The following is a 17612-nucleotide window of genomic DNA, read 5'->3' on the forward strand; positions in this document are numbered from 1 at the left end:
CTTGAAAAGTAGAGAAAAGCGCCAAGACTATCCTCAAGGGAAATACCGGTGTACAACTGCCTGTAACTGCCCATACGTCAAGATGTTTAAAAGGACACTAAAGGCAACTATTAAGTCAACGATGATTGTTGAAATAGTGGTACAGAAACCTCGTAGTGTTCCATTTGTGCCAAGGTAGGGCTTATTTTGAAATATAGTCGTGTTTTAGTGGTCGCATCGGATTAGCACACTTCAAATTACCCGCCGGAACCTCTTGACATCACTGCTGCCATGCAAAACATTGTGCGGCATTCATGCGTAGGTGCCAAAACTACAATAGTAACAGAGGGAAAGTAGTGGGAGCCACAGCAGCAACGACAGCCATTGAACAGCTTTTGGCCATGACCTTCAAGACTGCAGGCAGGCATGGTTTGTTCAACTGGACCCCGCTAAATGGCACGTCCTGTTCAGTATAAAACCACACGAAAATTGAATTTCTGAACCGCTCGTGCCATTCCCCACAGTGACGTCTGGCAGTAATTTTTTCAAAGAATCAAACAGAAATGAACAAGCAGAACTTCATTACGTTTCTTCATGAACGAAAGGTTCTTTAATTAGTGCAGCTAAATCAATTACTAGTCATTAATTGTAGGCAGTTTGACTGACGTCATCGGGACCGTTTTGCAAACCTCCTACTGTGGCGCATTTGTTTTTGTGCGTTTACCTTAATTTCTTGGCAAGTAGGGCACTGCTGTTGATAACATTGTAGACGTCGGCATACATTGAGCTTTCACTCTGACGTAAATTTTATTTGACTTTGATGTCCCTTTAATGTTAATACTGCCCCCAGGTAGACAGCATGATAAAACCAAAAGCTCGCGTACATCTCTTAAAAGACTCCCGCTAACGATGCTGCCACAGTGCCCTTAACGAGCTGTGAAATGAACATCGATTCATTTGTTTATCAGGCAATTGAGAAAAAGGCGAGAAAGAATACGGTGATTTTCAAGTGCCAGTATATGGCGCGTAAACTCACCACCCGTAACGCTGAAGTGGCTGAACAAAAACTGGGAAGAGAGAAAGCCTACACATCCAGCAAAACCTACGTATGCCTCCACCAACAAGTCCAACCTCTCACCAAGTCCTTACACACGCCTCCACTATGCAACAGGGCGGCACGCTCATGCACACACCACAGCTTGGTGGTCCAACGCTGTGGTCTAGAACTGCACAGCAGCACCGCCCACCATTTACGTCCACACCAAACATTCGTCACAAGTTGTTTCGGAGACTCAACGGCAACCGCCACAGTCTGCAGTGGCAAGCCAGTCCTGACCAACAGTTTCACGAACAGTGCGGAGAAAAACAACGACATTGCCGGTTAACTCTGCTAACGACCACAACGCTACATGGAGTAACCACGGCTGACTTTTTTGTTTGACATTCTTCTCTCTTTGCGTTCTCAGTGGGGCATTCATGATCTGAGAGGATGTTTCCCTCATACACCAGCTCTGAGAACGAGATGGTAGAAAACTCCAAGACACGATGACTGTGCCTCTTGGAAATTAGCGAATACGGCAGCCCCGCCCCACCCCTATCCCGTGCCCCATGCCTGGCCTTGTGCTAGAAAGAATGACAGTGCGGATTTGCAGATGGCCCCTCGCACCAGTTACTCAGCCCTGGTCCGCGAAACTACACCATCGTTAGGGCAACAGGCAACACCCCCAAAGAAATAGACAAGTTGTCAGCTGCCGACAAGAATAAAACACTCCACATGCATCACCCGCCCAGCCCAGCAGGAAAACAACCCTCTTTTTGATAGAAAGTGAGCCACAGAAAGTTCCTCCGGGACGAGGAATGCAACGGCCAGCAAAACCGAGAAAAAAAAAACTCCGCGGGGCACACTGCAGCAAAAAGTAGGAAGAAGCGTAACGAGTGTCTCTCCGGGATGAAGGCCCAACATCCGCCAGTTCCTCCAGCCGCGCACAGTCACCACAAGCGCACCACCGCACGCCCAGTTCCCATGGCATGGTCCAATGAAAAACGACGTAGCACATACTCGGGGTAGGGTAAGCAGAAGCTCTTGTCCGGTGTGAAGGACGCTCTGCCGCGGCTTGGCTTGAACTGCTGCCCAGGACGTGCACAGCACTGCCACCACCGTGTGCACCGAGTGAGGAAGGACGTTAATAATTGAGGGGGGCACTATAAGAAAGAATGGTGCTTGCACAACCGCAGATGAGAATGGCTAACTCTCAATCGACATGGCAACGGCTTGCTACGGCACTGTAGTAGGCAAGAGTCAGTGGCAGCTTTGTTGTCCCAGGCAACGTGATGCAATGATGCCTGTGAACTTGCACCTACATGTGCAGCAGCTGGAAACCAAGCCGTGGCGGGGCACGAGCTCTCTGAACTGAAAAATGACAGCGGGTTGGTCGACACTGTCTCCGTCACGTGACCAACAACGCGCACCCAAGTTTGAGTCACTGCAGACGGTGCCCACGGTCTGCCAGATGACGCAAAAAAAAAAAGAACAGTCACGGGAAACCAAAAGCCTCTAGGGCAGGAGGGCACAACCAAGGGATCAAGAGGCCGCAAAAGACACGTCCGAGGGGGGCCCCTAGTCACACATGCCCCTTCCTGTGGCGTGTCACAGGCCTTTTCCGGTCGTGCGGTGCGGCAGTCCTCAAAAGACGGGAACGAATGGCTACGGTGGCTGGCGCCGCCTCCCGCGCCCCCTGGTGGCGGCCTTTTTCTTCGGCTGCGGCTTTGACTTTGCTCGGCCACGCGTGCGCAGTGGCGGCGGCGGGGGTGGCGGGGGGGCCCCCGGTTATTGCATGAAGTAGTCCGGGGGCTCAGCGGGCGTGTCCTTCTCAAACCTCTTGGCTTCCTCCTGCATGCTCTCCTTGATCTTCAATATTGCTGCCGATTCCGTCTGATCCTGAGTCAGCCGCCGGTGCAGCAGACGCCCGTGCCGAGCAGAAGGCGGGAAAAAGAAAGAAAGAGAGAGAGGGCGACCAGATCAGCAATCACGCACCACACACACAACTGCCTCAACATCAAAAGAGAGCACTGAACAAACACACTTGGGAATGAAACCGTAACAGAAATACTTCGCAGACTACCACATAAACATGAAACCCTGTTCTTGATTTTTACACCACGTTACAGCACATTTGAAAAGCAACATTATTGCTTCTTTCCAGTCTCAAGCCATCAACAGCCAATAATTATTATCCAGAGTATTAATTACCAATGAACAGTGATCCCTGGAAGCTCATCACGTCTGTAACAAAGATCCAGAACTCGCAATACGGGATAAGAAGGCCTTAAAAGTAAATTGCATTTCTAGTGACATTCACCATTGCTTTTTACCGCTGGGACTCAATGCCCAAGCACAGTCCTTACACCCCAACATCGCTTCTGGTTTTGAATCCCATCACCGCCCGACTTCTACCGCATGGTTTATTCTTCCTCCAACAAATGAGGAATTAGACACAAATAAGGCTGTAGCCTAAACTGCGAAGTACTGATCTCAGGGCAAGAGAGTGTTGGCAACAGAGCCAGTCATATATCACCGACACAAATGTGTAGCCTTTTTTTTTTGCATATTCTACCAGCCAATGAACTTTGCCGAGCATATGTGTCAAGAAAAAAAGATGGGCCAGTGCCCTGTCCTGTGGAGTCGTCAGTTCATACAGTCTTACACCATCTTTATCACCGCGATGGTTTATGCAGCTTGCCAAATTGCACAATATCCGTGGCTCTGCTGGAACGTGGCTAAATGTTGACCAAAACTTTCCACGATATGTTTAACTGTACACCGTATCACACACCTGGTGCAACACTGTGGAAGCTAGGCGCAAAGTTCGGTCAGTAAAATGTAAAAGCCTGTGCGTCTCGCACTTGGCTGCGCACTACCAGAACTAATGACGGCGGCCACAAAATGAAAACAAAGACGCTTAGTTATTCACAACAAATTATTAACAACCATACAGTTCATAGTGTTTGTTTGATTCTAGTGCACAATGCATCTTCATTCATTACTCAGTCCAAAAAACAAGAAAAATAAGAAGTGTACGTCTTGCACTATTGGTGCAAGACTGGCACCACCACAAGGCTAGTGTCGAATCACGCTAAGTTTTGCTAGTAATCCCAAGCTTTTGCCAGAGACGCTCTAATAGGACTAAGTATGGCTAGACTTGGCTATGGACATATTACGGACTACCTGTTATGCAATGTTACGATTTTCCTCGCCTGACTAACTGTTACAGGGCTCTTGGCTGGAACATGTCACGTGACTACTTATTACGCGATGTGATGTTATTTCAGTCATGCGACTAATCCTCATGTCATTTTAGTTACGTGATTTTTAGTCGCGTGATTAGACTTGATGGCATGCTATTTCAGCCCTGCGACTAGCTCTTACATGATTTTACACAATTGTTTTGGTCGCTTAACAGATACGTCCATCATTCTCATTGTATTCGATGAAAGACAGCGCCAGTGTTATAGGAGCAAAGCGTAGGTTGAAGAGAACGAAGCGAGCATGCCCGGGTGCATGATTACGATCATTCCTGTTCGCATTACCCGGCGCAACGAAAAGTTAAAAAGTCTCTACTCTAACAACGATCACGTAGTGGGAAGTAAAATAATACAACTATTTCGTGGTGCGAACACTTCTACTGCAAGAAGTCTCACTAGTTTCCACAGCGCTGCACTCGATGCATAAAACTGAGCGCTGCAGTGGCAGCTAGGACTGCAGACCATTTGTTATCTGTCCTCGTACACAATCGTCGGCAGGAAACCTTAGACAACAAGAGCAAACGTCACACACGTAACATACAGCTAAAACCGCAAAAAGTGGTGCCACAAGCACCAAGTGAGCAAAACCCAGCACAAACACACACACATGAAGGAAGTGTTTCGTGAAGTGTACGTGTGTGTCGGAAAGTGAGAGAAAACGCATGCATCTTTGACCGAGTTGCAGTACACACCAGCCAGTGCCAACTCCCCCCAAATAAGACTCGGCTGGGCTGACAATCTGGCTGGTTGGTGGTGCACCCCCCGGACCAAGACTAGTGCCCCGCAAAGCTACCACCTCGCACCAAATGTAGAAAAATAACAAAAATCTTGCTAGAGAAAAGAACGAAAGGGCAATACGAGGCAAGTGCTTTTTGGCCTTGCAGTGTGAGCAGGAGCTCTTTGGTGACTACACTGGCACCGGCTTTAGTAGCCTACCACCATTTTCATGTCCACTCAGTAAAGACATGGCAAAACCATTAGCCGTGACAACACTAGCCAGGGGGGGAAGGGGGCGACCAACTCTTACCCACACTACGTGCGAATGCGAACTCAGACCATCTGAAATTACTACATTTAAACCTGCATACATTGAACGAAAATGTTACAAATTATTGTGTACATTGAACCCACGATTTCCTTGAATATATTTTCAATACCATATATAAAAAATTTTATAGATTTCGCTGCCTACACAGGAAACATTTTTGTGATCTCGATTCAATATATCGGGATTCAACTGTATGCCTTGCATTCTGGCATGAAAAATTTGTAATCAAAGATACAACAATGTCGAAGCCAGCGGTATCTTGGACTACCGGGGCTGCCACCAACCTGCTTCGGCAACCATATCCTTTCACAATCAACATTTTTGAATTCAATTACCAAGAGCGACCGAACCTGATCATGCAGTCTCGGGGATCATTCCCAGTGGCGACTCTTAGAAATCGCACGACCACGCTGGTCCAAAACGTTACAGCGCGTTGAAGTTTTAAAGTCACTGGTTCGAAAAAGCCACAAAATCGTTGCTCTTGGATATAAAACGACGGTTTTGGCTCATCACCAATAGAGAGCAGCGAGCGGCTAATCCAAAACTACTGCTGCGGCGTTTAGGATATATGCGTCATTTGCCCTCGCCTGGTTTCCATTGCAACAATAATATACGCTCAGTAAGAACTCTCCAGGCCAGCGACATCATGACAACCACATGCGAAAACTCCCAAGGACTTGGGGTCACCCATCTATCAATTCCGCCACTTTTACGGCTAACCATGGCCTTCGCAATCATCTCCGACAGCACGTCATTGCTCTGGCCATCAGATGCAGTGCGCACTGCTTTTCACTTGTATCCGAGTCTGCACAGGGAAAATGATGAGGGGGGCAAGAAGCTACGTCCATATGTCAGCGCGCACCATAACCTTGATATCCTCTTTTTTAATGCGCGGCTTCCTTTCAACTTGATCACAAGTTTGCTGGATCACATCGAGAAAAGCCTACATGTTGCAGCACATTGCTGTGGCTGTGGCAACTATGCCACTCGTCATACTCAAGCAAGCAAATGGCTGTAAGCCTAACTAATGTCCTAACTCAAATGGTCCGTACATCATCATTTGTTGAGAGAAGAGTGAGCAAATTTTAGCACACTAAGACATGTAACCGTAAATTCCATGCCACGTGATATGCTAGAATGATTGGCTCACATGTTCCTAGGTGCAAATGACAACCTGTCGGCAGCATTTCCCAGACTATGTTCAAAAAGTGTTGCAGGCCCCCTCTGAAGATTACTTTTTACCCTTTCCTGCTAAAAAGTTTGGCCTTTTTTTTCCTGTTCAAAGTCTGTTTAAGCATGCCAGGCAACTGAGCAACCCGACAACTCAATCGCCACCTAGCTCAAACAGCAAAATAGGTCGTGTATTTTTATACGTCTAAGCTGTTTCACAAAGATGACTTACACAGCAAGTGAAAAGACTACCTGTGCTGCAAAAAAACAAGCATGCCCCAGTTAAAACACGAACTTTTCAAAAACGAGCTCTTCAATGCCTTCCGTGGTTCAGCGCCAGCAGGACCCCTCCACCGTCACCGTTAACACCGCCACCACTACCGCTGCCTCCACTAACCGTTAGCGAGCCACCTAACACGTTCAATTCAGGCATACCGGTCAATGCGCCAGCGCAGCCCCCAAGCAAAGGAGGAAAGGGTGCGGCAGAAAGCAGCAGCAGCAACGGCCAAGTGCACTCGAGGCAAGCAGGAACACACACACACGCCAGTGAGTGCGAGAGAGAGAGATGGTTATTCTTACGCAGCAGCGTTCAGCATCGGCAGCTCGCCTGTACCTGACTATCAATCCACTGGTGAAACACCTACAAGCGACACACAACCACCACAACAACAGAATCAGCACAGCCCCGCACATAGGCACCTTCCACAACCCGCTCTACCCAAACAAACCTCCCTTAACCCCGACCCAAAATAAAGATGACAAGCTCTCACACCAAGCCACAGATTGCATGCGTTTCCTCTTAATCTTGAATAAAGCTCCATTTTTTTTTTTTCTCGTGTTGGTTGATACAGGTAATGTATTTGTGTTGCTTCGACTGGGGTTGTGTTACAATACTCCCCGGAGACAGCTAAGTAAAACATTCGAGAAGGCAGTAGTCATTTGTAAATAGTTTCCTTCCGATTCTGATCAAGACAGCAAAAGATTTATGGGGTTTTACTACGCAAACTAAAATGTGATTGTGAGGTACACGAAAGTGGAGGATTTCAGACAATTCTGACCCCCCGGGGTTCTTTAACATGGCCCCCGTAGCGTTTCACCTCCATCTGAATGCAGCTTCCACGATTTGGATAAAGCCCCCGCATACTTCACCTCACCAACCACTGCACAACCACAGTAGCTAGGAAAAAAAAAAAATCAAAGGGCAGCCTTGTGGAAACAGAATTTGATGTCAAAGACAACAAGGCTATATTTTACTGTACAAACAAGATGGTGACTGTAAAAGTGATGAGAAGGCCACCTGCTGACAAGACACACACTCGCGCTACAGTACACGCTAATTAATGCAAGCTATGTTTTTTATACCGTTGAGCACAACACCTTTGTCTGTTGTCCTGCACGTGTGTTCCGTTAAGCTAGAAGCACATGGAGAGTTTCTTTGCAAGTGATGAAACACGATGCTCGTATTGTCACCGACGCGAGAGAGCACCCTTATAACACACACACACACAAGAAATAAAAACGCAGTGGTGCTTCCACACCACGTTTGCTGGGTTGCCAAACAATGCAACTCTCAACAGCATGAACTGTCTGTGTTTCTGCACAAATATTCTCCTAACTGACCTCTCCAACAACAATCTTCGTGCAGTTAGATTGAAAATGTTTTCCTTAAGTGCGCTTATCAAGTTTCCGAATTCAACCAACATTTTTGTGCAAAACTGCGACCGCGCACCTCTTGCACGCTACGAAGCCACTGCTTGTTTACAAACACGTAGTTCTGGTTGAATGCACACACCCCGCTCTGCCTGAAACACCACTAGATGTACTCGTTGAGCCTCGATCATTGAATGTCCGCTTGATTTCATTCACGGTTTACAGTTAAGAGAGAGCTAGAAGTGAACTTACTTCACGCAGATTAACCTGAAGCAATGTTGTCTGTTTCCATTTATCGTATGCTTTCTTGTTCAGTGTATTGTGGATGGAGGTTTTTAAACTGTTGTATGCTTGCTTTTTCCATTATTTTTATTTTATAATTTTTTTGTGATGTTGAAAACCATGTTATTTTGCGTAATCACTCATTCATTTTTCTGCTATTGTTATGTTTTCTGCTTGCCTATTCTTCACTATTATTGCTTTGAAGTATTTTGCTAATCTATTCGTCTATGTACAGGAGGTCCCAATGCAGTCCTTTGACTATGTGACCTCCTCCTGTATACTCAATGCTTGCAACTTTACCCACCTTTAATAATAAATTTTGACTCTGACTTTGACAACGCCAACAAACCCAGCTTCACGTGGTCTTCCAGGATATGCTTATGCCTTCGACAGGTCAACCATTTTCCCTGGCACTGTAGTAATGTAATGTTCTGAAATTTCAGTGTACCCTCCCACCCTACAACGTCAATATGTACAAAACACGGATTAAACTTTATGAAACGGCAAATCCGAGAAGCCCTTTGTAGGGGGGAGCAATGTACTTTTACTAAGTGTGACAGGTGAACGTGAACCCTCAGAAAACAAAGGACACCTAGCACGTTTGAAAAAAGTATGCAGGCATCTCTTGCCTCCAACTATGTGCATGTAACGTGCTGTCTAGTAAGGGCAAGCCACCCCTACGCCAGAATGGTTTCTATGCTGTACGCACGCGTTTACTGTGAATATGTTTTAGCCTTGAGGTTTTCTTGTGCCCATGCAGATACCAATCGTGCACTGGTGCAGTGCCAATAGAGTTATAGTCTAGTGGTCTTAGCAGAGAACAGGCTTAGCAGAATCGCGGAATCCAAATACACAGGCCCAGTGCGCTAAACAGCCTATCACGTTTGCCATACATGTACTACATTTTTAATATAGTGTTACTGTGTTTCCGTGGTTAACGTAGAGTACGTAAAACACGACAGCGGCTTTGTACGTTCACTTCGAAATGAATTTAACATTGATCTGGACAAATCCAATTCTTCCATAGCAAACGGCTGTGTAAAATGGCTTCACCTGCTTTCAGGTAGCTTCAATGACGACATATTACAGAAAACTTTGCGTAGTTTTTGAGACTGCCTCCCATTTCGAACATTCCTAGGCTTGAATAGAAAATCGGTGCAAACAAATCTGCAACAAAAATTTTCGCTTTTGGAGCGCAGTTCGTATTTATTTACTTTTATTGTTACAATTAAAAAATTACCTATGCTAGGTGCGGTGACACATGTGAGCATTCTCAATTTCTCTCTTTTTTCTTTTTTTAACATTCACCATCTGCTAGGAGACACCAGCATCTCAGCTTGGGCAAGTTAACGCTATCCCGCTAAACTAAATCTTGCTGTCTGCAACGAATGTCAGCAGTACGGTATCGCTATTTCCTTAACACCTACTATCACGTAAACACTGAACTATAACTGTCTAATGTTGTTGCGCCAACGCTGCAAAGGCAATAATGATTTAATTTGTGCAATCGATGTGCAGTTAGAGCAGTCCAGCGCCCAATGGCAGCAGGAAACAACAGTGCATCCAGTGTACGTTGTTGCCTATAAGAAAGCATGCAGTACTCATGCAACAGCGAGACGCCACACGTATTGCAGGGCAGACAGTTAGGCGAAAGGGATGTCCGTAATAAGCAATACTGGCACATTTGTCGCAGGCTGTCGGCATGCCTTCGTGCACTTTTGATCATTAAGGGTGCCGGTATTATTGCATCCGTGCAGAAGTCAAAACCACTGGACGACCATTCACTGCTCTTTCCGACGAGGACCAAGATTTTATGGTTCATAGTGGCGTCGACCACAAATGCTGAGGGGCACCGTTGACCCTTGCGCGAGAAAAAATAAATGGCTGTGGTACACACTATCAAGTAAGCATAAAACAATACAGTACGGTCTAGCGGCCAGAACATGTGATTAGATAATACAGAGATGGTGTCGACGACTCGCTCCAACTACATTTCGGCACTTAGCTTGTTTAGATTGGGTGCACATTAGAAAGGTTTCACTGCATAAAGTCAACTCCAGAGAAGGTGCATCACATTTAAAATTGAAGCTCAGTTGCAAGCCAGAACGCTAAAAACTAGCTAGGCTCCACAGTACGGTCTCATAGATTGGGCGACTATCGCGACTCATTAATCAAGACCTGGCAACACCTTTTCGAGTAACCATTCAATGATTCCACACTAGTATATACGCACATTCGTTAGATAACTGCAATGCTGTAGAACCTACGCAAGTTCACTCAGCAAAATCAGATCCGTGCATTTCATGCTTGACTTTTGCCATTGTAAATACTCGTGCAGGCAGAGAGAGCATGAGCTTGCACATAAGTGGTTGCGACGGAGTGCGAGTGACATACACACACACACACATAAAAAAGGACAGGATAGGATGTCAACTTTCCAACTAGTTTATTTTTCGCACGTCACTCAGATATATCCATTTCCAAGAATGCGAATACAGAGATGCCACAGCTCATGCTAACCCTCTCACAACCCTATCAAAAGCAACTATACTCAAACCTCGATATAACCAAATATCAGTTATAACAAAGTAAATGAAAAATAGTATTGTAGTACATAGTGTTAGGAATAAACTTCTATAACGAATTCCTGGATCTAACGAACCTATTTTCCTGTAAGATGCAACTTTGTTACAATGAGGTTCGAGTGTATACCACAGCTCTATTTTAAAATATGCATTCTAGTAGAAAGGTACCTAAGGTACAATGATGCCTTTGGTGTCTCTAGTTGAAAGACTGGGCACACTATGAGCTTTCTTCGTGCTTCTTCCTTATCGTTTTGTGCCACAAATGTTTTGCTAAGCTAGGCGCCACTTCGCCAAGTTTAAATGCTAAAGCTTGTGAGAACCCTCTGAATACTGGCTTTTGTTCTGTGTCATCTTGACTGCGCAAAAGCAGTAAACTAATGGTGCATTTCAGAGTGGTTTCCGTGGGAAAAGTAACAAATGATGTCTTAAAATGACAGAGAGCCAAGATCGATCACAGGTATTTCCCGTCAACGAGATCGTGTGTGCAAACACGGACACCAGAGAGAAGTCGAGACACCACAATCGTCGACTAACAACTGCAAAGGTGCACAAGGCCGGAAAGGAAAGAGGGCACGAAAACATTACTGCCCATCCACATGCGATAGCTGAACGTATGAATACAGCATGCGTGGTGGTTTACGAGGTAACTATTCAGACACCTGATTTCTTATTTATGGGGGCTCATCGACGGTTCGCGCACACATGCGCTATAACTACATTACTGATACGCCAAACCTCAACCATTATGCACGTTTCTTCAATACCGTGCCCCTAGAAAACAGCGCATCCACCGAATTTCAGCATGCATTTACACTCTCTACAATGTAAAGTTTGATCTGACAGTAAGCGTCCGGCTAGCTATCGCTTATCTTTTCAATTAGTCTAGGGTTAATGCAGCGACCCGCTTGCCCTACACAAAAGTGGCCGCAGCTGAGCGGAATCGTATACACCACATCCGTACGGCGATTAGTAAATTGTTGGTATGTTTCGTGAAACAAATGTGCATTCTTTCTCTGCATTTGTGGTGTCTTGAGTTCTTCCTAGCGTCCCCATTTGCATGCCACGTCTCTTTAATTAAAACAATGTCTGCCAAGATATAACAAAGCAGACACATGCAAGTCAGCAAGTGCGCGCTGGAAAGTGCACCGGTGGTTTTGGAAAATATGACGTGCGCCTGCGAGTACTACCGAAGTGAGCTCGATGCAAGATGAGCGACAGACTGCGGCACGCAGCATTTGAAATAGCGTGCGTGTTGCATGCTTGGTGTTGCCCAATGAAGCCTTACGAGAGTATTGCGGGAAATAAAACAGTAAGCTTGAATTGAAATTGTACACACTGAACTGCAGTTTGCAGTGTTGTAACCTTCAGCTCACATGCTCACAGCAGCCTTTCAACTTCTGATCGGTAGCCTTTGCCCACTACGTACAAAATGTGTTGCAGGATCCCATGAAGAAGCTTCAGTGGTAACGTGCTGGGATTTGTGTCCCGGTAACCACCGGTCACATTCATTGTCTGCATAATCTGTTATACAGTGTCAATTGAGTGACCTTAATAATGAAGAGATACTGACCTCCCCATAGATTTGATATATGCACAACGTTCGTTTACAAGTCCAGAGCAGCGCAGCTTTTCGTCATCAAAGTAACCCCATCCAGCACATGGTGTCGCCGCCATATCATCGTGACATCGCAGCCAACCACCTTTGCGCGCCGCGCTCATGACAGGCCCCACAAAGCATGTCATAAAGCAGCCGCGACGCCACATTGATGCTGTGACACCAATTGGCGGTAAGATGGTCATCTGACGGCGAAAATCCCCACTGCTCTTGACTAATAAACCCAGTATAGTACGAAAAATTTAGCTAATGTGATACTTCGTCACACACTACAAGTAACAGCGAGAGAGACAACAGGACATAGACAAGGTCTTCCTGTTTTTCACGCTGTTCAATATAATTTATACAAACAACGCGCCCAACTTTCCACATTTCCGAAATTTTGTTGCAGTTTTACACCTTCGCCTCCCAGTTTTCAAGTATCTCGGCGTGTGGAAACTCGTACAGTGTTAGCTACTACCACCACCATAGATGCCCCAATGGGCAGAGAAGACGATTAACACCAGCCACACGACACAAGCTCGACGCAAGATGACACGGCATTGCTTCACTCACATTTTCCTGTCCGTATCCGGGAATCCCATAATCGCCCATGGGAGGCCCGTCCTCTCGCGGCGTGCCGGGCCCATTGGCCGGCGAGTTCTTCATGCCGTCCAAGCCATCACCTGCGTAGGGGAACAGGGGTCATACCACTGTTATGTGGGCACACTTGGGGGCAAGTGTATCACTGAGGTACAGTAAAAACTCGTGGAGGTGACACACGTTCATTCTGAAAATTTGGATGATTCGGACACGTTCTCTGGGACCAGCCAGCACGGCACCAAACTCTCGAGTCAGTAATATCTGGCAGGAAAGGAAACCATTTAATTTGGACGATCCTCGGAGGGCACCAAGCACAAAGGCATGCGAATATGCAACGCAAAGCAGGGAAGCCAGTATCAGCGGACACCGCGAATGGCCAATAGTCTTTAAAGGGACACTAAAAAAATAATGACTAGGTTAAGATTGATAAATTGCACTCTGAGAACGCTAATGCCATAGGTTTCACTGTCATAAGTTCATTATTAGCAGAGAAGATCAAGGTTGAAGTTGTAATTTGTATTTTGTGCTGAAATCTACACTTCCGACGTATGAAATTTCAAAACATATTTTTCGTATTTTGACAACATTAGCCAGATTAAATTTTCCGAAACTTTGCGCATTAGGTCTATGGCACCCAGAGATGACAATGTACTTCATTTTTATTGAGTAGAAACTACATAGGACCCAGTGGATGCCTTCAAAATTTACATCACGGTGTCTAATGTGGGAACCTCAAAGTGGCGTCTCCACCCGCATTTTATTCTCGCGCATTTTCTCGCTAACCAAGCCTCATGTAGTGGCAAGAGTGGCGTTTTCAAGATTGTGAAATTGCACTTTACTAATGCGCAGAAAATAGTTTCGCTCTTTTAGTGCCCATTCAAGAAAGACTTGGTCGCCAGCCAAACTCACTGTTGTTGGTACATTGTATGAAATAGTTTCAGGGCACTTCTCGGCTTAAGACACAAGGTCTTAAGCCACATTCACAACGTGAACGAAGTCTCAACTGAGAAAAATTGCAGCATTTTCACTGCTCTCGTGCAAAAACAAATACTGCATTTATGTATTCCTCAGGAAAATGATAGTGCATTGATGAAACAGTTGATTGTTCTCTTGATAACTGTCAATAATTCTCCATTCGGTTAATTCAGACAGTCTTTAATGTCCCGTGAAATCCGAATTTATGAGCTTTCACTGAATAGAGAAGTCTTTAATGTCCCGTGAAATCCGAATTTATGAGCTTTCACTGAATAGAGAAGAAGTTACCGAAAAATGGCTAATGAACCAAACAGGTTGTTTCTTTGCTAGGTGCAGCCTAATGATGCCAATAGAGAAATTCAACGTTTCGCACATGCCTCATGAAAAGTAGTGCACCCAAACTTCAATACAACAAACAAACATATAACAAAGTATTGGTTACAACGATAATTCGTTAGCAAGTGAAAAGCTAGTCAATAGATACAATGCTATGGATGTATGTTCATAACAAATTGCCAGACCTAATGAAATCATTTCCATGACATATGAGACTTCGTTACAATAAGCTATGACTGCACATATAACAATGCTTCATGACATACCCGGCACCTCTTTCATATACACAGGCATGCAAGAAATAAAGCAGAAAACGGTAACAGCTTGGGATAAGCCAGCACTTCAATTGAAGCAGTTCTGAATCCAACTATAGTCGGACACAAAAGAAGTCGGCGGCAGCTCCTTTCCAACGACAGATGCATACAAGTCCGCACTCCAGACTGCTGTCATGAGTCGGGCGGCCGGTGACCCTGCTACGGGAGGACATCGCTGAGCATATGGATGGGAATATTTCTTAAGTCGCGGAGGCGATCGGCTGACAAGCCTCAGTCGTGTGGGCAGGGCCTCTTTGTACTTTTCAAGTTGTATTGATCTACAGACAACCATTTGCATTTTGCCCCTGTTTGTGTTTTAAGTGCCCAGCACTTTAGGGGGCCTGGGCTGTCATATGCTGTTGTTGCTTGGCATAATACAGGCGAAATTCCGTATAACAATAAAAAAAAAAGGGGGAAACAAGTGAGAAATAGAAGAGAGAAAAAAGGGAAAAAGTTAATAACAGTAAAGAAAATAAAAAAGAGCAAGGGAAAAAAAGAAATAAATACAGTGGAAGAAATAGAGAAAGAGAAGACAGCGGAAAGAAGAAAACAAAAACAGAGAGAACAATATGAACAAAGAAGGCCTCCCAGTTCCGCACAGCCTTCGGACTTGACATACCCCTCTTTTCCTCACCTTTTTTTTCTCGTTTTTTTCGTTTGTTGTTTTTTGTGGGAGGGGAGGGGGGGAGGACAGGTGATAATTTGGAACAGTTCGCCACGTGGATCGCTCCCTCACCTCCAGAGGACATGCCATTCATGACGGGCGGGCCCATGTCAGGACCCATTGACCCCATGGGGCCTTCTGGTCCCCCGGGTCCCATCTGGAACTGCTGAGGAAGACAAGGAAAAAAAAAGAACATTTCCACAGGTCACCTCACGCGCAGGTTACACGGCGTCACAAGAACAGGAAAGCAAGCACTAAACTCCATTTCAAGCTCGGCTGTTAACACTAAGAAAGTTGCAAAAGGTGAAGTTGGAGGAATGCAACACTCGGCACGTTTCATGGCATTTTTGTTTTCTCCCAGCAACACTATCGGCAGAATAACCATGGCACAAATCACAGCTACCACTCATAACTGAAAGCTTGTGACAGATAATGTACCCCTCGTGCTTCGAGTACACAACATACAATGAACTGCTCGCTAGTGTAAGCATTGCAATTTTGTGGAAAAAAATGTGTCATTCCATTCATCCAGTTGTGAACAGGTTCAGATCTTCAACAACTGCATCATATTTTGCACCATAACCATAAGGCACTTACAGGACGCACTGAATCTCATGACATGTACCTATGTCTATGTACATGAAGCGGAAATTTTTGGTTGTTGCGTAAAAGGCAAGAGAAGTCTTAACATAAATCGTAGTGGTGCCGGCCACATGCAAAAACGGAGGGTATTAAGTTTTGTGAACACTCCTTGGTATGCTTGCAATCTCTCTCCATGTCTACGCATATAGTGAATGCCACTACGTAGCCAAAAGGCATGAAAGCGCCAAGGGGGGCAGTGCCCCAAACTTACGCCGGGCATTCCACCGCCTGGAACGGGCTTCATCATGGCGTACATTCCATCACCTCCTGAATTTGAAGAATCTGCGCACATGCACGCATCAAGAAAAGAGGTCAGAGATGGAAACGTGACTTGTACGATGCACATCCTACAGCTGTTAGCACGCTCATCTGGGCTCCAAAGCTGACTTCACATAAGACCATAAATCACAAATCGCGGAGTTGACACCATGCATCCATGCCTTGTACTTGCGTTTTGTGATCCATAGAGTTTCTTAAAATTATCTAGAGGGAACTCTGGTGCTGCAATCATTCAGCTACCACGGGAATGTTGGACAGTACCCAGATTTGTCTAATCTTCGAGCTTGCGGCATTGAACGCACTTGCGTCTTTGCTTGTAGCAGTGTTTTGGAATTTGTCTCAAATAAAAGATGTGAATGTTGTGAATTTTGTGAGCATATTTGAATTGATGAGCCTGAAAAAGTTAAGGTGGTGAAGCCCTGGAAATTTGCTGAACTGCATCTCACGACAAAATGACTCCAGCCACACGGAGCCAAACAAAGCAAAAAGAACAACGCTTTCACAAATCTGTACAACCCATAATTTCCATGCTGACAGAGCTGCCACGCTTTACCGCTTCCATAGGCACTAGCACAAGAGTTCTCTTGAGTGTAGGAAACTCTGTGCTCTGATCCTTTAAGGAGCGTACCTTAAAAAGGCAGTACCATACTCTCACATATTTCTTGTCTAATGGCCGTAACTGTCTTATAGCTTGCAAACCTTTACCACACTTGAACACTGCATGCCTTCTGGCTACTTTCAGCTGACAAACAGCTTCAGTGAATCCAGCTTCAGTGGATTCGCAGCTCAAATACGACAATTTCTATGAGAACTGGTTTCATCATATGACAATGTGGGCATGAAGTTGCGTTAATTAGCATGGACATGAAGTTGCGTTAATTAACAAAGTCAAAGATGTTGTGTGTCCGCTTTAATACACGTTACTTTCAGCACACTGCGACCGTACGACGTTCCAAACCGCGGTTAATGTGCCTTTGACGTGGCCAGTGTATGCATATTGCATGAAGCTTCCCCCGATCTACTGTATTTGAAGGAATTTCCCCGGTTCCAACTAAACAGGTCCAGATTACACTAGAGTGCCCAAACGAGTCAAATAAACAGCCACATCCTAAAAGCTGGGACTATTGGTGAGAATGAGCCATGTCCTACCTCCCACGCACACAAAACGCAATTAAAAGTTATCCTTGAG

The 17612-nt window shown here is 45.4% G+C and overlaps 1 protein-coding gene across 18 annotated transcripts in view; it reads right to left on the reverse strand.

Annotated features, from left to right (window-relative positions):
* Nucleotides 1-2392: 2392 nt before the first annotated feature.
* Nucleotides 2393-17612, reverse strand: part of Ssdp (Sequence-specific single-stranded DNA-binding protein) — a 108291-nt gene continuing 93071 nt past the window's right edge. For 10 of the 18 annotated variants that reach the window (XM_037432204.2, XM_037432203.2, XM_037432193.2 and 7 more), the window contains 4 exons: nucleotides 16356-16426; nucleotides 15575-15668; nucleotides 13187-13296; nucleotides 2393-2917 (listed from right to left, as the gene is read on the reverse strand). In XM_037432204.2, coding sequence (XP_037288101.1) covers nucleotides 2807-2917; nucleotides 13187-13296; nucleotides 15575-15668; nucleotides 16356-16426 — 386 coding nt within the window. In that variant the 3' untranslated portion in view covers nucleotides 2393-2806. Of the gene's footprint in view, nucleotides 2918-7078; nucleotides 7140-13186; nucleotides 13297-15574; nucleotides 15669-16355; nucleotides 16427-17612 lie in introns of all 18 variants that reach the window. The other 8 variants (XM_037432206.2, XM_037432194.2, XM_037432207.2 and 5 more) reach the window with 3 other exon arrangements.

The sequence above is a fragment of the Rhipicephalus microplus genome, chromosome 10, assembly GCF_043290135.1.
Source record: "Rhipicephalus microplus isolate Deutch F79 chromosome 10, USDA_Rmic, whole genome shotgun sequence".
NCBI classification, from domain to species: domain Eukaryota; kingdom Metazoa; phylum Arthropoda; class Arachnida; order Ixodida; family Ixodidae; genus Rhipicephalus; species Rhipicephalus microplus.